This window comes from Antedon bifida, chromosome 6 (genome assembly GCF_963402885.1).
Source record: "Antedon bifida chromosome 6, ecAntBifi1.1, whole genome shotgun sequence".
Taxonomy (NCBI): Eukaryota; Metazoa; Echinodermata; class Crinoidea; order Comatulida; family Antedonidae; genus Antedon; species Antedon bifida.
The window spans coordinates 17,650,182-17,675,435 of NC_136231.1; the positions used below are offsets into that span (position 1 = coordinate 17,650,182).

At 29.8% G+C, this 25,254-nt stretch overlaps 1 protein-coding gene across 12 annotated transcripts in view; it reads right to left on the bottom strand.

The window, feature by feature from the left end:
- The window catches only part of LOC144845192 (calcium-activated potassium channel subunit alpha-1-like), a 95,138-nt gene extending 74,687 nt beyond the window's left edge, over positions 1 to 20,451 (bottom strand). For all 12 annotated transcript variants that reach the window (XM_078702367.1, XM_078702374.1, XM_078702373.1 and 9 more), the window contains exons 1-2: positions 19,795 to 20,451; positions 2,262 to 2,323 (exon numbers count right to left, since the gene is read on the bottom strand). In XM_078702367.1, coding sequence (XP_078558493.1) covers positions 2,262 to 2,323; positions 19,795 to 20,118 — 386 coding nt within the window. In that variant the 5' untranslated portion in view covers positions 20,119 to 20,451. The remainder of the gene's footprint in view (positions 1 to 2,261; positions 2,324 to 19,794) is intronic.
- Between the last annotated feature and the right edge of the window lie 4,803 nt (positions 20,452 to 25,254).

Genomic DNA, 25,254 nt, shown 5'->3' on the forward strand with positions numbered 1-25,254 from the left:
GTTCAGCCAAATTAATATAATGCCATAATAGTACAGTTAGTGTCATGATATAACTAAACTTAATAGCTGTGTACTAATCTAACCAGTCCTGTTTTAGGTTAACAATAATAAAAATTATTCAATATTGATTTGGAGTGGACAATAATTTAGTTTCATCATAAATAATTAATATGTATTTTAGATATTAATTCACATTCTGCAATTATTATAATCCTTCCTTCTTACAGATATTTATGCAATTTACTAACAATACGTAAGCAAAACATTGCTGGGTCTGGATGAGTAAGCATTTTACAGTTGATTAGCAAGCATCATATTGCCAGTGTTCAAAATAAAGTTAGCCATCTGACTGTCTTGTCTAGCAAACAAAATCCAAGGCGTTACATAAACTAACAACCAGAGATAAGTCAGTAATAAGTTTTAAAATGCTGTGGGCTATTCTAATCAATTTTAGGACATTGTGAAGGACAAAAGAAAGTGATTTAAAAAAATTGTATTGAAATAAAGATGCATTTGAAGAAATAAATTATAGCTAGGTTGCATCATCAAGAAGAGAAGAGTTTTCCAAATTTTCACTTAGGTTTTCAACCTACAGTGTTTTCCAGCAATGCTCGATAAACCAAGAATGATCACTAAAAAATGTGTAAATATTAGCTGTCCGGCTCGATCATCATCATTATTTATTCTCAATGATTTGAAAACTCAACGTCGACTGGAACAGGCTTTATTTATTCAGTGTAAAGAAAGATATGTGCATACTCTGTTCTATATACTACAAACATCCTCACTAAAGGCATAAAAAGATTACAGACTTGTTGCAATATTTTACATTGATTTAAACATGGTAACAATTTGTGATGACACAAAATCACATTTACAAATATAGTCAGCAAGATTTTTAAAGTCTTGGTAGGTAATCGACTACACTGGTATGGCCAAAGTGACACAGGGGTGAGGTCCATATAATCCACATAATATTATACCTCCAGATTATCTCAGGACAAGATAATGCCAACTCTCAAAGTACATGCAGATTTATAACTTTATAGGAGTTATTCAAGGTTGAAAAATATATATTTATCTTATATAGTAATATGAAATATACTTTTCTATATTACTTTATAGGCTATTCAGTTTTATTTAAACTTAAGTTTTTCCTGGCATCGTTAGACATCTACAGTTTACCAGATAGAACATTGACAAATATTCGTAAACATAAGTTTCGACCAGAAGATATTTGTCTATTTTTACTAAAAACATTCAAAGAAAATACAAATCCAAATCAATGTTATTTGTTGTTAATTGAATTTATTGATTTTATTAAGATATGATAAAATAAAATGAACTCTGAAAAAGTGGGGCAAGCCATTATTATTATGTGTTTTATAGTTTTTCAGCACTTATTTTTAATACTAAGAGATGGCTAACACTTGTGTTAAATACCAGTCGACCACCATCTTGGAGGTAGAAACCAATGATCCTTGTAATGTAATGTTTACACCGTAAATTCTCATAATGCGTTAATTGATTGCCGGCATCGTTTTAAAAAAAGACAAAAAAACTTGTATACCAATCTATAATTACTATGGTGATATGAAGCATTACCATGGTGTCTGTAGCTATAGTTTTGAAAAACAATATATAAAATCAATTGCAACGTAAAATCACATCTAAAGTTCTTTGACCACAAAAATGGCAAGGTGGAAGTATCATATTTATTATGGTATTGAACATTAGTGCATTATATTTGCCTCTTTATATTTTAAGTTGTGAATTTTGATGAGTTTTATTATTTTAAATTACAGTCTATGTGTGCCACATACCTGGATAAACCGACATATAACTTTATCCTCAAAGAAAAGTAGACAATTTATTGAACATCCCTCTCCATAATTACACAAACCAGTAGTGGTGTTAGTAGTCTATGAGTGCTAGCTTACCTGTATAAACCGACAATAGCCCGTGCTCTCCAGAGGGAGGGCTTAGATACGAAAGTGAAAAGTTCTTAGAACACCCCTGTATTATAATGGACCAGTCCGCAACCACGCCCTCATGTGGGAACGTACCAACGTACCACAAACCAGACACTCAAAGGGGAGCATCCCAGCAAACTACCAATGCATTCTCCAATGTTTTGGAGCTATCCAGGAGAATAGGCTATTATCTGCTTATCCAGGTATTGGTATAAAATATACTAAATTTTCATGAATTAATTTAAATTATTAAAATTAAATATTTAAAATAATTAATGATAAACTTACTTGTAAGAGTCAACCAGGTAGAAAAAATATGACCCCATGCTCATTAAGAAATATGCAACAACCTGGAAAACAAAAATATGTGTAAACTTATTAGTCTTTTAGAATTTATTTACTATACAATTAGTACTATACAATGGGAAAATTTAGGAGAATCTAGAATGCCTCAAAATAGCAAGCGATATAGCCTATCTTGGTCGCACCTACAAGCATTTAGTATTTGAATCTTCTGTGGCTCAATTTACTCAAACATAATAACATAATTTTAAATGTATATTATTTAAAGAAGTTCTGTTTATAAGAGTACTAAACAAAACGTACAATTTATTATTGTAGAATTGGTTACATGTTATAAATGATAAAACAGGTAGTAACAAAAGCAACACGTCAGTTTAGCCTTGATTAATTCATTGATGAAAAGGCAACACCTCAGTTTAGCCTTGATTAATTCATTGATGAAAAGGGGCAATTCTAGTACAAATTCAATACTCTCAACTGACCATAACATCAGTCACTTTTATTGTTAGTAACACTAACAGATAAAATAATTGTCAGTGAACTGCTTTATGCGCCCTTTGTTTATTTTTCACTTGATTTGTGTGTATTTTTTTTAGCAACGATGAAAATACTCATTTTATGTAATGGGATTTTGTAGATAAAAAGCTTCTTTTTCATAATTGGCAAAAAAATAAAAAATGCCAGGTCACATGACCACAAAATTATGCAAATGACTACTTTTTTTTCTGTCCCATAAACCAAACTCTTTCCAGCTCTAAAACATAATGTAATCTATCTATGTATCTATCTTTTTTTTTTATTTAATTGAATTGTTCCTTTTTAAATCTCTACATGGTGGTAGGACTTAACACCAAATAGTGAAATGATAAATACTGTATTATTCTTTAAACAATAAGGATCAAATATTCATTGACCTTTCATAATTATGATTATCTGACATTGATAAACATGCCCTCTAACCTTTCACAATCATAATAATACCATGTGATATAAAAATGAATCTATTTATAGAATCACTTTTATCGTTACAATATTGAGTAGCATATTATTGGTTCTGCTATTGAATATGAAATTTAAATAATATTATAACTACTGAAAATTTATGCAGTAAGACTAATACAGAGAATATTGAAATTATAATATTGGGATTTTTTTATTACTTGATCAATATTATTATCATTATTATTATTGGTGTTATACATATTATCTTTGGTACTTTATGATCACTATTACTAGGGAGCTTTTGATTTGAGATAACTGACGACCTAAGAACAAGAACAATGTGGCTGTTGTTTTTAGGTCTAAATGATGACCGACGGCTAGCAATGGCTAAGTCCTATGTATAAGTCATCGCATAACGAAAGTTCTCGGTTTATTGTGGGTATGATTCTGTATTCGGTTTATTGCTTTTAATGTACATAAAATATTCGTTCAAAGAGAGAGAGAAAGTTTTATAGACTGTGGCCAATTGAACTACTGGTTTGCTATATTTCTGGTCCATTAGAACAGAAACAAAATTGCCTTAATGATTGAACAGCAAATTACTAAAACAATTAAAATGCATAATAGAAAGGTCATTGGCTATTAGTTAGAATCAAATTAAAATCAGTGTAATTTACAATATTACTTGTGTCATTGAAAGTATACCAAGGCTGTACAGTACAGTACTTGGTATTAAATGAATATAGGGACATTTGCTTTATTTCTTTGCCAATTTTATCCTCAAGATGTCCTTACATTGATAATATTATATCTTAAATAACATTATTGCTATTTGTAGTAATAAATAACATACAGAATTTAGTATTCTAGCAGAATATTCAATATAAACATTTTTTTTTTGGTAAAAATGTGATTATCATTTTATTTCTTATTTTTCATGAGCGTAAGCCGTAAGAATGGTAACGAGTAGATGTTCATTAACACTACATAAGATAGATAGATTTAGTTCATATGAATGGAGTGACTACATAATATTGTTTGCTTTAGTCTATTCAGTAATTTGTGCATATAATGTAGGAGTTCAATAGTGGGAATATATCATGTTTTGTCTATCAAGCGTTTCATTCAATCATTCAACTATTATTACCATTCTCGTCGAAGAGTGAGATTAACCTTGAAAAGTAGAGATTATTATTGAACACCCCTCTCCACAAATGGTATAGTCCATGAACTATGCCCTCAGGTGGGAGCCTCCCCACAAACCACCATCATTATTTCTACTTTTCGAGGTATATCTCACTCTTCGAGGAGAAAGGCTATTGTCAGTTTATCCAGGTAAGCTAGGCACGAAATAGACTACAAGATTCTACTTAGACGTTATATAATTACGATTGCTACGGTATAATTCTTTTGACGACTAGTACCGTCAACTAATAATTGCGTGTCAATAGCTAATAAATTATTCATTGTCTATATTCTTAATAATACATAAACAATCTATAGTATCATCATAATAAATTGGTATTTTATATTATACATTGAAAGTACTAAATACTCATTGAAAACCTGACTGTTCTACTGTAGTGTAACTCATTAAATATTCTCTCCATTCAACATGCATTATAAAACTATTTTTTAAAAAGAAGTGCTTGGATTTCAGCAGTGGGTGCACACAATTGGTCATCCGCGTCTTGTTGCACAAAATTGTCAAAATACCAAAAATAATACATGGCACTTGTTACGAAATCAACCAATCAAAAGGCAAGAACCCTGTTATTTTAAGTAAATAGTTATGTAGGCTAATAGATATAAGTTCAAAATCATTATGATTATGGTTTATGAAACATGAAAATCACTCAGTGTAAAGTTCACATAAATCAGACAGATTAAAACCTATTAAGTAAATAAACATGTTGTTAACATTCTGCGATACATGTATATTTCCCTTCCCTCACCCACCCCAATTTGAATTTCAAGGGGGAGTATCCTCCCCTGTAATTAATAGTTATAATAGGTTTATTGACATCATTAAAATTATTATTATTTATTCATAGGCTAGACGTAGCTCTTGTTCTGATTAAGGATAGTAAGGGTTAATAGGATTCTCTTAAATGGGTATTTTCTATTTGAATTAACTAGCTGAAGTCTCATTTTTTAACAATACTGTAAATGTTTATTTTGTGAATTACTTAAATTGAAACCAAATATATGTTTTTTTTTATTACATCCTAAAATAAACTTGTATTGTACGTCAACAAGAACATCTGACACAGTGACATAAAAATAGTATTGATACATATCTAAATAATCCTTGAATAATCTTGCTTTATAGACACAATATAATTATTGCTGTTATTATACTTTTAACCAAGCCATCATCAGGTTTTGTAGTACTATTAGCATCTAACATTCTGTATTCATTTATTTTAAATCATATCACTATATCGACAATTCCTATGCTGTGCCTCAAACTCATTGCATGGACTATTAGCTACCAACGTAATGGTGCATCATTATATTTGCTTCATCTATTATCATTTCACTGCATTTAACCTATACAGAGTATGCAGCAGTATTCTGCATAGCGCTAATAGAAGAGGTGATATGTAAGGTATAGCTACACTAGTATCGAAATAGTAATAGTCAAAGGAGGATACTTTACCATTACTGTAAACACTCTTGGCCTAAATAGAATGGAACAAATTAAAGAAAGCGTAATCTAACATGTGTACTATATGAAATATGATATTAAGAGGTAATACTGTACGATTAATCATTTTTTGTGGAATACAGGTTATAGTCAGATTAGGAAGGAAGGAAAAGAACACTTTGCTACACAAAAAAATCATGTCAGAATAAAAGCTGTGAATAGTCAAAGATAAAAGTCTATCACACATTAAATAACTATTATATTCACAGAAAATTTAACATAGAAGCTGTTATTTCAAAACCAACAAACAAGCAACAATCTACGGGTCAATATGAAACTGTGTTACAATCAGTGAAATTACGTACCACACCCAATAAAGGAATAAATATTTGAATAAACTGATTGGTGATAAAGAATATAGAGTAATGAGATTTAAAATGTTGAGTGACAGGGAGAGGAAGTATGGGGCTAGGGAGTGGAGGGTTTGGGTTAAGAGAGGAGGGATAAGTTTGTCTTCCATGCTCATAACATGAAATGGCTACTCATGTCATGGAGGAATTATCCTCCATGCTCGTCTCCTATTCAACTAACTTTCCCCAATTCTATGTATTTGTAATATTTTGTCTGACATTTTATTTCAACATTTAACAGTGAAACTTGGATTTGGGACCAACTAACAACAACCTACTGTATCTACATATTATGCTTTAAATATATCAATATACATGTATACTTGCACTGATGAAGGGCTAGTGTTGCCCGAAAGCTCTGCTAACTTTTCTGGCTGTTTTACTTTATCGTTTTGATTTAGCTTTTCGCTTTTTTTTGTATCTCCATTGAGATCCAGCCACTGATACATACAGCATTATCATTTTGTCAGTAATTTGCCTTTGGATTCCAATATACATGTATATGTGCACTGTGTGTATTATGCAGAAGGTATCACTCACACAGGAAAACATGCCAGGGGTCATAACCAATTATCACGTTTAATTTACAACTTGTTTTCATTGAAAATGAATTTATTCAAATTAAGTTAAATAATTAAAAAGTTAATATATAAATTGTAGATAACATATCATTAGGACACTTTCATTAATGACCGCTATGAAAACTTGTTATGATTTGATTTCATATCAATTATAATTTGGATGTTATCTGTTTGATACGTGGCAAGACTTCACCCCTATTATCATACCGATTCCATCAGCATCAATTTACATAGCTAGATTTCACTCATAGTTAAACAGGGACCGAGTATTTAGAATTCCACAAATTGAACACATGGTGGGTACTCGTATGAAACTCATTGAATCCTGACTAGAACATAAAGGCAACTTTTAATTATAGCGGTAGAATTACAGATATAATCTTTAATAGTTTGGTTTTACTTTAGGTAGATTGATTTGATAACCCTGTTGGACTAAATAGAAGGAGAAGTGGGTGTGAGATGAACAATTTGCTTATTTAAATAAAGAATCTATATACTGTAGCACTTTACACAACATTTTTGTTATTTTCTATCTCCTCCTAAACACCAGCATCGTTTAAATTGGGGCACCTTTTAACTCTCTTTTTTTAGCCATTCGGCAATTTCCGGACTTAAATTTTTGTGAAAAACATATTTTTTTGTCTTGATGTATCTATGTAAAGTGCCTTTGAGCATGTTTTTTTCATGAAAAGGGCACTATATAAATGTGGTATATTATTATTATTGTTTTTTAGATCAATTCACTAATTAAATAATGGTGCTCATCCATTGGACGAGAACATATTAATCTGTGATTTAACATTGACTAAACACTGTGCAATACATTATAGGAAATCTAGACAGAATAACAAGTCAGTATAGGGATCAGAAATAACTTTTGAATATACTAGCATCAGTTTTTATCGTAACATCACACAGCTATACAAGATCTAGTCTAGAAGGAGGCAGGTGTACATTATGGAGGCTTTTATGAACATCACCAGCAAGTCTACTATGTCATTTAAAATGGGTTAATATACACTAAGTATAGTACCATGATTCTTGAATAGGATGACAACTGCATTAAAAGTAGATCTAATGCGGAATTTTAAAACATCAAACACATAATTTAAATTGGAATCAGTTGAAAGTGCAATAATCTTATAATGTGCATCACTTTACATGAATATTTATGAATTGTAATGTTTTTAAATATTTCAGGTTGTACACTTTAAGGTCTGATATACTTTCTCAATTTAGAAGATAGGATCTGACATACATACAGTGTATAAGAACATTAACCTTAAATCATGATAATCTCCAACTTTGGGAAAAAGGCTATTGTCGGTTTATCCAGGTAAGTATGGCATGAAATAGATTAAAAATTAAAATTCCCTTTTATATAATCTTAAAGTTTACTTAGCTTTATTATAGTAACTTCATCTCATGAATTTTAATGTTTAAAAATAATTTTTAATTTAATTTTGTGCTTTCAAGAAAAAATAAATTAAAAATACAGTACTGTATATACAAATTAAATAGGTGTGAATTTTCTAATATTATGTTGTCATGGATACCATTTTATAGACACACATACAATTACTTTATTCTTGACTTGATAAAATGAAAAGTAGAAATAATCAATAATGATTGTTATGGTTATATTGTATTGTATATTATAAAAGAACACTAATTTAGAAAAGGGTTACAATGACAATGTATTATTACAACCTATTATTTTGTTATTCTGAATAATAAAAAAGTAATTTAAAACATAAATTATTCAAATAATCGATAAGTAATATTATCAGAGATCAAAACATTATTATTCTAAATGAGTAATTTAGAGCATCAATACTTACTGGTTTTTTTTATCAAACCGTATTATTTTTAAAGATGATAGGTTTTAAAAAGTCAGCCTTTCATCTTGAAGCATATTAAGACACTTTTTTTTTCTTTTTTAGCAAACCTTATTAAGAGGATGGTTTAAAATGATTTTTCTATATTTAGTCACCTTTTCTCCATTTAAAAAAACATTTAATCTGGTCATTAAGAGGAAAATACTGTTTCTGAATTGTTTTAAATATGGGCCTGTTTCTGCTGCATATCACTAAATAAACTGTTTATTTAAAAAATTTAATTTATAGATCGACCACATTTCTGCTTGATTTGTGCTTCCAAATAATTAGTGGTTGGTCGTTGACAAAAAATATTAACATTACCCAAAATACAATGCGATCAGACGGTCAAACATTCAAGTTACTACACCTATCAATCTCATTATTTTGCATTGAATGTAAAATTTCTTTGTGAAAACCTGTTAAATGGCACCAAATCATTTGCGTGTTTTTAACAGTTATTTTCAGGTCATTTAACTGGTTATTAAAAATTTCTGTTTCTGCTTCCAAGAATTGGGGTAATTTATTCACATAGTTAATTATCAATTATTTTTGCGCAGCAGAATCAGAACCTTAGAAACTATTCTGCCTATTATGGTGTTTTTTATAGATTTATCAAATTGTTTAAAATTAGACACTACTGATTACTAATGTATTATGGATACTGTACCATATACTACAACTTCTACCACTAATTGTGTTATAGTGTTGAATTCTTAATTAATTGTGACTTCATTCTACATTAAACTGATTTTCTACTGTACTAAACCACATCTTCTGTCTATATAATGAAATATCGACCTAAGCCTTTCATTCAAATCATGTTACTAATTAGCATTGAAACACTAAATGAATCTTTACAACATAGTTAACTTGATCCTAGGATTCTATATGGCACGCAGAAGTTTTAAACTAAGATATCTCTATTTAAAACTAAAATATCTCTATTTAAAACTAAGATATCTCTATTTAAAACTAAGATATCTCTATTTAAAACTAAGATATCTCTATTTAAAACTAAGATATCTCTATTGCTTGAATAAATGACAGCTTGGCGCGACATAATTCTAAGCTATAGAATACAGTAGCTCATTTGGGCGGTATTTTTAGTAATGTGCAGACCAATTTCTATTCCTATACATATACTTTATGAACTCTGATATTTTTAAATGTTGTTATACAATACAGTAGTAACAATAATTACTAGAATACAATTAAGTAATATGAATTTCCTATTTTACAATATTCATTGATAATGATAATGCTTTAAATGTGTTGTTTGTTTACCCGAACAATGGTCGGTCCTATAAAAGAGGGAGCTTTCGACGTCATGCTAATTCATTGTATACATACAGGGATATTGGGATACTGGCTCCCCTGACCTAGAAATGGTTGTTGCAAAGCCAAAGCTTCTTTAATAATATTTATATTTTTTTGTGGACAAAGTTTTTTTATACTGATCTCTCCCTCAAATATTATTTTTAAAAGTGTGTTTACTGATATTTGACACGAGTGAAAGTTTTTTTTTAGGATTATAGGATTATATTGTTGTACTTCAATACTGGTATCTAAAATTGTGTATATTCCAGCATTGATTTCAGTTTTAATTGGTTCGTCAGATGACAATTTTCTTCAAACTATATGACATGCCGACATTGACTTGATTGACAGGCATCAACTTGTCCTCGGTTTCCTTAATGAGTGTTTCATTGTTTTAACTTATTTATGTGTAATTTCACAGAATTATCACGTTTGTAGATGGAATGACTAAATGAATTATTGCATATTGCAGATATATACTTTTTATGTATTATAAAGCCTATATGTCATATTATCACTATTTGTAGGTAGCAAAAAAAGCATAGCAAACCCTATCGAACCAACATAAAAGTTGAAATTATTTTTAGCCCAGAAATAAGTAGTTAACAACAATTTTAAATTTTACTTAGTAGACTACACAATTCAGTAACTTTTATGTTATCATTTTTAAGTTATTATTTTTAACCAAAAAATGATGTTTTACCCCAAAAATAGGTAGTTAAAAAAAACAATTTTAATTTTAATTGACATATTAAGTATGTAGTACACTACACGCTTCAGTCAGTAACTTTTATGTTGGTTCGTTGCTATGTTTTTTTTTTAGGTTTGTGGGTGTTTACAGGGTTTGCGGTGTTTAGCAAAACCCTTGATGTCTTTAAATCGTATAATATTTTAGTATCAATACAATTTATTTAAAATTGATTTAACATACTTAAAATTGATTTAACATACCTGTACTTAAAATTGATTTCACATACAGTACTTTATTTTTATTTAATTTATTGTGTGTGTATTATAATAACTTTTTTCATACAGTATTATATTGTTTGCAGGTCTAGAAATTTATTTTTTTTTAATCCATAATAGTAAACATTTGCTACTGTGTTGTTGTATAAAATGGACAAACAAAATATATGTGAAAATATAAATCTAATATTTGTGCACAATAACATACATTGTATTTAATTGACACTTACTAACACTTGCAAATTTTAACTGTGTAAACATTTGTATACACAGGACAACCATACGTGTATATTTGCCATTCACTTAGTAACAGCCGGTAAGGTTTGATTTGATATTACGACATGACAACAGTATTGCAAAATCAACTAATCCTTTACTTATAAACAACTAAGGTAACCTTTTATGCGTAGCCTTCTCAGCTCATGTACTTAGTAATTGTATACTTAAAGCTACACTATCAAACTAGTTTGACAAAAAAAATGTTATGTGCTCCAATATGGTAGCGATATGCCCAAATATGGTAGTGATATGATATCATCATGGCTATATATGGGCATATCAAATTGTTTTGTCACATAAAGTTTAGCGTAGTTCTGGTATTTCTTAAATTTGGTTACTCTAATGATGGAAAGAAGCATTCCTAAAACATTTCATTTTAATCTTTCGGTATTGCTGTTTTTGTTCATTTTTTAAAAATGTTTTGGTTGAATTATAAGAGATTTATTGGTTTCATTCCCAAGTTTGAGAAAATATAAATTTGATATGCAATTATAAAAGGTTAATTTATATTATATATATTTATTTATTCAACCATATTTCAAGAGTGACCCAGCCAGCGGAAGATGATTTTGGTAAGAAGAGATATTACAAATTAATATAAATTTGCAAAGCAATCTAAAAATGAATAACATCCAACTACCTAAAAAGCAATGGTAGTGATTATTATAAATAGGAATAATTTACTGGTCACCCGCAAACACCTCAAAGTGTTCTACTCCCACAGCTCGCATATAAAAGAGGAGTTTAAGAAGTTAGATCTGCTGATTATCTGCTCAAAACAGCCCAGTCGAATATGCCTATTATAAAAATTGTATACAATTTAAAATAGTGATAAATAAAGATAAATGGGAATAAAAATTGCAAAAGGTCTGAATCTAAATTGACAGGAATTCACAAGTTTTCAAGGAAGACAGAGTTTATGCTGTCACCCAAATCTATGTTTTCCACCTATAACGATAAAAAAAAAGATGTTGATTATGGAATGAAATATTACTTATATATTATTAACATTTATTGACATACCCAGTTCTAAGGGAATACAATAGAAACAAATTTTGTTATAAACGGTGTCACTCTACTACAGACAACATGGTATGTTATCAACTGGTATGCATTGCAGTACCTAACAGTAAAATGTCATCTTGAACTCCGGCTAGGAACTTTAAAAAAAACCAATACATTTAGGCCTACATCACAACTGTGAAAGTAGGTTTTATTAATAATTTAAGAGCATTTATCCTCAGTACTATGAGTGAGTTTGGTTGTAGTAAAATTCCACCTAAGCATATTGGTTACAACAATTAATCATCCTAATATTATTACTAATTTGTTAAATCAATGATCAGATATGTATAATTATATGCTTACTGTAATATGATGCAGCTTGGTACAGCTGCCTCTTATTCACTATGTCTATGTAATACAATATACTTGAACCTTTCAAAAGCAATCACATTTTTTTTTTATAGGTACAGTATAAGGCCTGCACTTATCTAGATAGTTGTAGTATGAGGTATACTGTATATTCTTTACAAAAACAGTTGCCATCTTTAAAGATATATTGTCTGCCCTAAAATTTAAAATGTTTTAATATAATAATTTTAATGTCACATAATAATAATAATAATGATTCACGAAAATCATGATCAAGAATTTGATTGAAAAAAAATTATTTACATAATAAACAGTAATTTAAAGGAATATAGTCAATTTATATTTTTTTTATAGGGAAATCATTATTTTGTTACTGGCTACCATGAATAATTAAATGACCTTTTTAAAGTTTTTTTATTTTTCATGTTTTAGGGACAATACATCTTTAAGTCATTGTCATTTAAGAATAATTTTCAGAAAAGATATGTTAATGTTTTTTTCTCCACATTCCGAATTCAAACGGATCAAAACACGCTTGTTACTTTCAAAAGAAAGAATAACAAAACGTTTCTTACATTCACTTAAAGCTTAAGTGGAATGTATCGGCAATAAATACAGGCAGCGTTAGCTTTCTGTTGTATAGTAGGAACTCGATCTACAGTATTCACAATGAATAAGCGTATCACAATCTATGTCGTAATGGTTCAATGTTACGAAAAGAAATGGTGACAATGGTACGTTCCCATTTCAGGATGTGGTTGCGGACTAGTCCATTATAGTCCAGCAGTGTTATAGGAACTTTTACTTTTCGTATCTAAGCCCTCCTTCTGAAGAGCAAGGGCTACTCTATTGTCGGTTTATCCAGGTAAGCTAGGCACGATATAGACGATAACATTTAAAATCTATATACCTCTCATAAGATCTGGTCTAAATAGTAAGAAATTGTTTGAGTGACCTTTGAACCCCATTGATCAATACATTAGCATTACTTGGAGACATTTCCTAATAAGGACATCAACTGTTAAACCTTGTTTATAAGATGATATTGTATGATTAATCATAGGTATAGTTCATACAATTTAAATCGCTAGTTTGTCTTCTTAACCTGGTTTATTATCAGGTGAGCTGCTACTGTACAATAAACTTATAACTATCAATCATCTACCTATCACCATAGAGTATCACGGTGTGACGTCACAACGATAGAGGGCGCTGCATGGTTGCTAGCCAACCAAAAAATGCGTTCAGCGCTACTATGTTGATAAACGGTAAAGATCTGTATTTCTATCAAATTATGTATCTTAGCTTGATTTTTTTTAACCTAAACTGTAGTTGAAGACTAAATAGATTATTAAAAACAAATATTTAGTGATCTTTTGAAATTTTAGTTTGTTTTTATTGAAAATGATTAAGTTTTAAAATGACTACTTCAATAAGCCTATTCCAAACCATTGGTTATCTTGGAGTCACTCAGGCAGGCTGAACGCATTTTTGGTTGCGCTAGCAAGCAGGCAGCGCCACCTACCGTTGTGACGTCAGCACGATTAAGATTTTATTTCTACATAGTACATGAAATATCTACAATACATAAGCGACATTAATATCTTAATAACATTCATAAAGATTAGTTCGTTCTTCACTATGAAGTATAGGACTATACAAAGTGTAGCGACTTGTAAAGCAGTAACACTACCAACAATATCAATAGCAGTTCTTACTTTATAAAGCCATCTACAAACAAGAGATCAGGCTGAACTAGACAGCGTATCATTTTATCATTTTGCGCACAATTGCCTAAGCAATTATGAAAACCAGGTGAATTTGACAGACTTAACAACTACTGTAAATAATATTATTATACCAGCACAAATCAACTTCAGGTCTTTGACATGTTGAATACAGGTAATGTACTAATATGGAATAAAAAATGGTGTTGGTACTGTAGGCTTCATGTGTATGTGGATATCGACTAATAACAATAACCAGAGATGTTATAGGGCTGAGAATAGCGATATTATAGAGAGTAATATCTAGAGTGAGCCGACTCATAACTTGATTATTCTGAAATAATATTGTGCAATAATTTATGAAGTGCCGCGTACGATAAACTGAAAAGTTAAAAGTTCTTTGACCACCCCTTCACTTTAATGGACTGATCCATCAACCACGCCCTCACATGGGCATGCTTACAGTATTATTTACTGTATTAGTTAATAATTCAGTTGAACTACCAAGAATAGAATTTTTTGTGAAATTTTAATGAGTTTAATTTTAATGACAAAATTGTATTTAAAAATCAACAATAGAAAGAAAATAATACATTATTTTCATATTTCACATAAAAACGTCAAAGAATTGCGAATATTATGCCACAATTGTACTTGACAAAGAACAGCTATAATGAGATGAGCAAAATACAGTTAGCCAGATGTTACCATAGCAACGAAATTAAACTGATAATCCTGCTTAAGGACATGGGAAACTATGGCAACAAATTTGAAGCTAGACAGCAAAACAAATAAAATATCATATTGAAACTTTTTTCTTATTTATTTTATACTACGTCTACAAATTATCTATTGAACATTGGTTAGGCATCTACTTAGATACTTGATTAGGTTCCAAGTTATAATCAATGATAACAATCGATCTAATGTACTGTACTGTACGCACACAGTGTAAAATGGCAGATACAGTATAACTGACTGATATATTTTGGAAATGCACCGACTACAAGTTAAATTTTGGTAAAACATATTGAAAAAAAAACTAACCGTGTGAAATAGTAACAAAAATTGGTTAAATTTCAAAGTTTAAAGATAAACAGATGTGGATTTTTTTTTATTCGCCATGACAATCTAGTTTTACGGGTATTACTAAACAGCACAAACGTCGTGCAAACCTTGTGAATAATTCGCAAACCACCATAAACCATGCGCAAACCACTTCAAACCATTAGAAATATACAACTATAAATATTATATTTTTTTTTTTTTAATTAGTGTAATACTTTAAACACTGGTATACTGAATAAACACAATTTATTATACTAGTAAAGCAACATGTGCAATTTTCCATAATAATAATAATAATAACAATAATCTCCACAAATCGATAACAATTTTATACATTAGTATAAATTATAATGTGCTATAAAATTTGTTGTGTCTGTTGAAAATAAATGTCTGATCTTTACAGTCTAATTACTCCCACCCCCTGCTTTGAAAATGACATTATGCAAATGATGCTGCCAACCACAACGATGACAATAAATGACACAATACACAGGCTGTCAACTGGCCATAGCAATCAGCAATAATCAGATCAATGAAACAAACAATACTACGAATGCAAGATCAATTATATCAATACCTATTTTATATTATAGTTTTGTGACTCAAGGTTGATATAATATTCTATAGAAAAGAAAAGGGTGGTGTCAAGCAACAAATGATAATAATTGAAAATCGACAGTATTTTCAAGTATCAGGATGTGATGTATAAATCATTCCCTCGGGGATGTCAAATCTTATATTTCACCTCTAAGCAGGCAATATCTGTATAATATTGTACACATAAAAATCTAAATATTTAGAAAAAATATTAAACATTTTATTTGGTTTATTAATAATAACTTGAATATACAGTTTAGTGACATCTATTCTGTTGAACATCAACTTTTCATTGCAGACTAGTAAGATCAAAGCATTTTTGAGAATACACGTACTTGTATACTAAGGATTTGTCGGTATTAAAGATATTAAGGTATTATATTATTACGAAAAAAATGTGGGTAGGTTTGTTATTGGGCTTATACTATTATACAGGGTGGGATATACAGCATTCTGTAAATATTAATTGCAATATTTTCTGAGTGAAAAGTGTGCAATAACAGTGATTAGTAGAATGTTTTAAGACCTTCCATTGTTCCCACTAGGCAGTGCCATTATACCACACTAATGAAAGTAATAATGAGTGAATTGAATAGGACTTAAATTACTACTGTAGGTTGAAATCCAATCAAGATTCCTTTTATCGAGGATGTGGTTTGCATATATAAGAACATCCTTCTTCAAGTAACCAAGGACACGAACCTTGTAGAATCCGTAATTAAAATAATATATTAAATTGTTGGTAATAAAATTACTGGTACCTTTAACGTATTTCTTTAATTTACCCTTCAATGTGTAATTGGGTTGAGTAGAAGTGCTCATTCTCTAAGCCCAGGGACAGGGACCAGAGTTCAAATACAACAGTAAAAAATTTGGGGTTTTTTGTAACAAAACTCAATTTGCTTCCTGATTCATTTGTACAGCTTCTTTATCTACGACTACTGTACATGATTACAGTATATTACTTCTTGTCCTCTAGGTCAGTCAATAGGGACTTTAAAGCATCAGGGCGGGAATCGTTGGATGACGGCAATTCCCACTAAACCCCGCCTACTTTTTTTCAATTCAATTCAATTCAAGAAACATTTATTGACCATATTTTAGCATAACATTAACAATGGTTAGCATATAATATATATAGTCGAGAGACTACAAAAGGCCCGATGGGCCTGTCGCTGTAGTCCCTCTTTACATTATACAAGTAAACATACAAATACAAATAATAATAATAATACAACACTTAGGCTAATCTTAATTAGCCGTTACGTACATTATATCAGTAAAAAAAAAAAAAAAAAAAAAAAAAGAAAAAAAAAAGAATACAGACTACGCATGCCCAAATCTCCAGTCCACAATTTTCTAGGAGCGATAATTTTTTTTTTACTCCTGATAAACTTGTTAAAAAATACCACAATATAATTCTAATGTGAATTTTGTGTAGCATATGTCTTTATGTAAAAAAAAAACATTTCACTGCTGCTGCTTGCCATACTGTAGAACTGTGATTTGTGGAAGGTAAGCAGTGCTTTAAGACTCTGTCTACACTATCAAACTAGTTGAACAAAAAGGATGTAATGTTCTCAAATATGGTATTCATATGTCCAAATATGGCAGTAATATGATATCATGATGTTCATATATGGCCACTTCACATTTTTTGTCACATAAAGTTTGATAGTGTAGACAGAGCTTATAGGATGGTTATTTGCCAATCGCTAGGCATGAAGGAATAAAATCTCACACTCCAATGAACACAGACGCTCTGTCCACCTGCCTCCCGTCCCAAATATTGACACATGGATCATTTTCCCTAAATTACTCCAAATTTAAGGGTGGGCTTCTTTTATTATCATGTACTGTACATGTAAAATATTGATATTATACTCCAATTAATCAAACGTATACAGATGATTCAAAATAGATAATTATAATTAGTGAATGATATCAATTATTTAAATTGAAATGACTTAAATTAAGAACTACTCTATATATTTATTGTAATCAACAAAATTACTTTTCACTGAGAAAAATTTGTAATTATATAAGTGGAGTTAGTAGAATCATCATTAAACTTAAAATATATGTAATAAAACTATATGATACTGTATTAGACAATTATCTTAGACAGACCAATGGTATATTCGATAAAATACGAGAGTAGAAAAAATAATTACTATACAAATTTAAATTTGTAAAATTAATCGATTCAGTTACCATACCATATCTAGACAATTGCGAGTACTAAAAGCTAATTGGAAAATTCTGCATAAAATTTTAGTGTACAGTAAAATTAAAGATATTATGAGCTGTTTTCATTTAGTTTAATTTTTCTTTTATTAGGACTGAATCCTAAAAAATATGTACATAGCAACATCATGAAACCATCATACGTTTTGTGTACTTTAAGATCGTTTTTCATAAACCATTATGAAGCGTGTTTACACACAACATGTATGAGTAAACATGTTCATACTGTAATTAACTTGTGTACATACAGAAACAACCATGTCCACACAATGATATATTAAAATATGACATGGTTATGAATTGGCATAGAATACTGTGTAACACTGACATGAATACTACAATAGTATTCACTTTCATATTTTCTCTTGTACTACTGTAGTGTAACTGTATTGTATATTATTGATGTTTTATTATTCTGCAGTTTCAAATGTATTTCCTATGTATTCATAAACAATAAGATATTAAATCAGTTATCAGTCAGGTAGGTTTTTCACCAAATATATTTCTAAAACTTTATTTTTAAAAGCATATTATTTTCATTGATGTAACAATTCATATGGTTACACACTTCTAAAATAGAACAATTTCACAATACTGTATACTTATAATATTTTGCAGAGATCTCTTCACAGGAAGAAAAGAACTAGCAAAATAAATATCAAAAGAATGTACTGTATAATATTTGTATTTGCATTGATTTTGTTTATATTCAATGACTATCATTTCAAAAAATACATCTTGAGAATTGATGTTGAGCGGTGGCCATTTGTAATGTTTTATAACGAATGGCGAGTTAGACATTATAATCCCATGAGAGTATGCTACTGACGTCAATTGAAAATATTATTATTTAAATACATATGATTATTGCGACACATACAAAATCAATGTTTATAAGTCGCTAATTTATTTATATTCAGTGATAATCATAATGAAAAAATAATTAAAGATTATTTTTTTATTATGGTGTTAATTTATGAATAATCAACTTTATTTTAAAAGGGGAAAAAAATAAGATTATTTAAATATATAACCTGGATATTATACAGACATCTTAAAGGTTAGGATATGATCTATTTATGCATTATAAATAATAAATTGAATAAATATTGTATCCACTGGTGTATTAAAATGAATGGTGTGTCAAGATATACTGTACTGTATCGTTGCTTCTGGCTGCTAAAGGTACAGTAAATAACACGACTCATCGTGTATTTAAGTTTAACACTGACTCGTTTGACTGGCTGGTTGACGTAGTGGTGTGGTTAAGTAGCTGAGGATTGTGGGTTCCATTCATTGGCCGGACATATTTTTTATAGTCTATGGGGGATTTTCACTCACCATCATCTTGAGGACAAGAAATAGGCCGGCTTGCATACAGTAGTATGGATGTTTTTTTTATGAATTACCATACCTTTTTACCAGCTAGACACAAAGATACGGCACCAGTATAAATGAAAGTGCATAGGACTATACTTACCAAGACCTTTCCGATTGTTGTCTGAGCCGATATTAGACCTGCTGCCCAATCCTTGACCTCCGTACCCCAATTCATAGATTCCTCAGAGGTAGCGGTTTTAGGGTCTGCCACCATCACCCCCTTAACATTTCTGTTTCCATCAGCTGCTTGCTCCTGCCTATTCGCAATACATTGTGCGATAACCTGCACCAAAGCAATCACCACTATACCACTGATAAATACTCCTAGACTTGAACACAGGAAATACCACCAATACGTTTCGTAGCAGTCTGGTTTTCCACAATTTGTCTCTTCACACTCTTCTTCCGTTAGATTCTTCATCATTATGATTGCTTGCTGTTGTTGCTAACCCTTTCAAATAAAAAAAAAATAACAAAGGCGAATTCTTACTATAGCCTCTCGTCCACTACCTCACCAGAGTTAGCAGCATACGGAGCGCCGGAAAACATTTGGCTTGTCAGCGGTTTGTAATTTTTAGGCCTAGCCTGGCAAAAATTATTACCAAGTTTTCTCGAATGTCAACACAACTAAAATGAACTTCAAAACCTGTATCTAACCCATATATGATAATGTTAAGGACGTTTAGTACTTTTCTTCTGATTCGTTGATAATAAACATGCTTATTTGCTGCTGCTGTTTGGTTACCAATTGCTTAGTTTTGCGGTTTTGTATCTAATTTCCAATTGGACCAAGATTGGACGTCAACGACGTATGTTATCATAAATCAAGATTGACATAGAGGGCGCCATTTCATATAGACTGAGCCACGCATTTTGCAGAACGGAAGTGCGTGTCGGAAATACAGTACTCGCGCGCGTGCGATTGTAAATCGGAAATGCGTATTCGCGCATTGCTAGAATGCGCTGCTGGCATGGTGAATGGTGTACCACCATGATAGTTATAATTATGAACATTTTCAGTGGATCGCGGAATCAAATCATCCCAATCTTTTTGACGTACTCCTCTTTTTATTTTTTTCCCTTCTGACAAGTAAACTTAATCAAATGTCGCCCTCTAATATATGACATTTAGTTGATATTATTAATATTATCTTGTATGATTTTTTACCAGTACTAGTAGGCCTATGTTGTTTAAATCACAATACCCATGACAAAAAGAACTTATGGTAAATACTTTTTAACGAAAAACAATATGCTGAAAGGTTTACTATTGGTATTGCAATAAATAAAATACTGAAACATAGACCTTTACATAATATGTATTTTTTTCTCAAGTCAAAACTAGCTATCGCCCTCTATATACGACTTCGTGTTTTAAGTAACTACAGTAGGCCTACTTGGTTGGAATTAAGAAGTTGTATATTTCCCAATTGTTTTGACATTTATTTTTCCATTGATTGATCAAAGATAGAAATATACAAAAATAAACAAATATATAGTAGTAATTTTAATAATAATAATTAATTTGTATTTTCGAAAAAAATATACAGTGTGTTAAGTTTCAACGTTTCAGTATCATTTTCACAATTATAAGTTTAACCCCTCTTCCTTTTTCTCCCAGACAGAGAAAACAGAGGCACATCATGTTCATCATATATTGCACATCATGTTCATCATATATTCAATTTTTAAAAAAGAAACACAAAGACAGTAAAATATAGGTTAATATTCAATTTTATTAGATAAATAATATTTTCCGAAATTCTTTCTGACTGTTTTAGGACTTGTACTACGTTTGATGTAGATTTTGCTAATTTCAACTAGTTATTTTATATACATGTAGTACAGTAATATAAATACAAAAATAATCCAAAGCATTGTTTCAATAGTTTGCTTGTTTATATGTCAAATGCTACAAAAACCCAACTTGAATAGCCATATTTTTTTAATAAGCCTATAGCTACAGGTAATAACAACTGTATAAATAAAAATGTAACGTTATTTGAAACACTACTATCCATAAGGTGTAATATTATAAATATTATGTTAATGTATGTGCAATATCTGTATACAGTACTGTAAACAAAACATTTGTGTGCTGCATTAAATTGATAACTTGATCTATAATATTATTTTATTGTATTATATAATTATGAATTATTGTAAATCAAAATATATGCATACATTAACGAATGAATAAAGATGGAAGAGACCCATAAAAGATTGAAAAAAATTATGTTGCCAGCATTGTCCGATAACATAACATTTGTTTGTTTGTCTAGCTAACTGTAGAAACTTTAACAATAAAAACTAACACTACACAATTTCATTACCAAATTACTTGGAGAAAATTAAAGATAAAATCAATTAAAGTAATAGAAGGTGAACATGCATTAAACGAACGTAGTGGTGATTGGAGATAAACAAATGAATAGTTGGTTAAGATTGCAATATCAACTATGTCACCCCCGGGTAATCGGGTTTTGTCTATTCTATTAGATTCACAAATATTGCTTGATTTTTACAAACATCATTGATTTAGTTTATTCAAATCGGATCATATGAATTATTGTAAATCAAAATATATGCATACATTAACGAATGAATAAAGATGGAAGAGACCAATAAAAGATTGAAAAAAATTATGTTGCCAGCATTGTCCGATAACATAACATTTGTTTGTTTGTCTAGCTAACTGTAGAAACTTTAACAATAAAAACTAACACTACACAATTTCATTACCAAATTACTTGGAGAAAATCAAAGATAAAATCAATTAAAGTAATAAAAAGTGAACATGCATTAAACGAACGTAGTCGTCATTGGAGATAAACAAATGAATAGTTGGTTAAGATTGCAATATCAACTATGTTACCCCCGGGTCATCGGGTTTTGTCTATTCTATTAGATTCACAAATATTGCTTGATTTTTACAAACATCATTGATTTAGTTTATTCAAATCGGATCAAGCTGTAAAGGCGCTGATTACAGAGCGTGCCAGAACTCAACCGCCTCCAGTAAAGTATACAATTTAATTCAATGTTGTGAGTCTAAGGTAGTAATTAGAGAGCCTCTGATTAATATCCTCCAGTCATTGATGTCTTCTGTTGCTCATACCATATTCCGTCAATCGTTTTAATTGATTTCATAAGTCCCTTTCAAAATAGCTTATCTAAGATAAACCTGTAAAGTACCCCACCAATTAATAACTTAATATAGATCTTTAATACAGTAATACTTATTATAATATCATCATTTTATTTATAATCAACTCCGTGTTATAAAAGATCAGTACAAGTACCGGCGGTACGAAATCTGTCATACACTACCTTATGTAATAGGCCAATAGTATACTAAATACTGTTTTATTTTTTGTTTAAATAATAATGCAAATAAAGTAGGCATACATATTGATTGATTTGACGAATTTATATGAAATATGTATTCAAATATATAAAAATTATATGGAAGTTTACTAATTAATAATCATTGTATAATCTTTTTTAATAATTGATTTTTACAAAAGTACCGTCAACTTTATTAAAACTAAAAAAATTGCTTATTCAAAGTTTTATAATTTATTTTTTATGTTTTGTGGGACAATACCTCTTTAATTAAAAATAAAGTAATGTTCAAATGTAATGTTTTAATTTTCATTGGCTATAAAATTCCAAAACATCGAACTATTGTGTTTTATACAACACAGATGTTAAGCGTTTTCAATGCTATTCACCACCATCTTGTTTCAATATTTTGTACCTATTTGTTTGTTAAGAGACCAAAGCGCATGTGATGTGTCTGTGCCTCGTGTAATACAATATCTTCAACTTTATTTTCCTTATTGTTAAATAAGAAAAGTTAAATTTGATTGTCAAACATTGTAGGAAGTTTGTGGTCTTTCAATCTCTAAATTAGCCTTTTTAATGGAAATAATACACAGTTTAACAACAAAAGCTAAAGTTAGCTTAGAAAGGAAGTACTTAAGAGTATTATATGTGAACATTATTATTTCGCATTTTGGTGTTTACAGTAGGCCAAATACAGATTGACAGGTTCCATCAACCCGTTTTCTGTGACCTTTGACAAATATTAATTGTTTTCACTCCCAATGAAAAACAAAATGACTCGTTACAAAATGATTGGGAGATTTAGAGAGTGGAATATAAGAACATTTATTTAATAAAGTTACACAGCAACAAACAATAATAGGTATACTTGAATACAATTATACAGCAACAAATATATTATAATAGTACGTTTTTGATTATTGTATTATTTAGGTAAAAGTATAATTGTAGCTGTTTTCCAATGTTGCTACGTACTTACGGCAAGCATGATTGATGACTTACACGATCAGATTTGTTTAAGTAAAGTTGCTTTTATATAAATGATATATTTCATATCATATTAATCAATTAAGAGTTTAAATCATTTTATTATTATTAATCAATCAATAATTAAATAATCAATTGATCATTTGATTACTATCGACTTATTATTGTTTCAAATTGCTTTCAAAATTTCAAGATTTATGATCAATACACTGTGTAGATGTGATCCTCATTACAATTTTAAGAATGAATTATACATATATTTTTTTAATTAAAAACACGTTTAACTAATTAAGGTATAATGTTTACATGAAATGCTACAGGAAAGAATAATATGTTGTATGTCATATTTAGGTTTTTAAATACAAAATAACTTTTTAAGTTAATATCATTTAAGTTTATAAAATAGTAACAATTTGAAATTAAACCCGGATGCTAAATCTTCTATGTAGATACAACTGTACCGGCAGCACGGTAACTAAACTTCGTTTTTTTTCAATCTGTATTTTTAAAAATATCATATTTTAAAGATAAATAGTGTAAGTGTTTATATTAATATGCATTTTGCTTGAAGAACTTGTTGAAGTTTGTAGGATACAGACAGATCTATAGCATGTGGCACTCTTGTCAACATAGGACTTGTTTACTTGGTACATGACCCTACTATGTCTATTGCAACCAAAGATTGATTTGCATTGGACTTAGCCCTAGTTTACTCTACTGAGCTAAGATTCAATATTTTTGCCACTCACTCTTCCCCTTACTAGAGTATCGAGTTTCAAATGTATGACGCTGTTCAATATGATATAAGACCACTTTGAGGTTGATAAATACATCGATGTGGTTTACCTTGTAGTTTGATTGTCATATGATTGACAGGTAGGTTTCGAAGTCATTTTAGTGGTGGACATGTTAATAAAGCCATTTGAGTACCTACACTACGTGACGTCAATTGTTATCTCTGTAATATTCATAAAATAAATATATAAAGTATTCGGAATTAATTAGCTATTATTATTACAGAATTATTAAACTATTGTATTGATCTGTTGAAGTGGAAATGAATAAATAGTGGTTAACGCCATAAAAGATTTTTTTTAAGTATTTGTTCGTTATTTTGTCGATAATCAAAATGATTTTGTCTTTTGCCCTAATAGATATTTTGATAACTGCATACTAATATACTATAATTGTAAAATCGTGGAAAATATTATAATGTAAATAATGT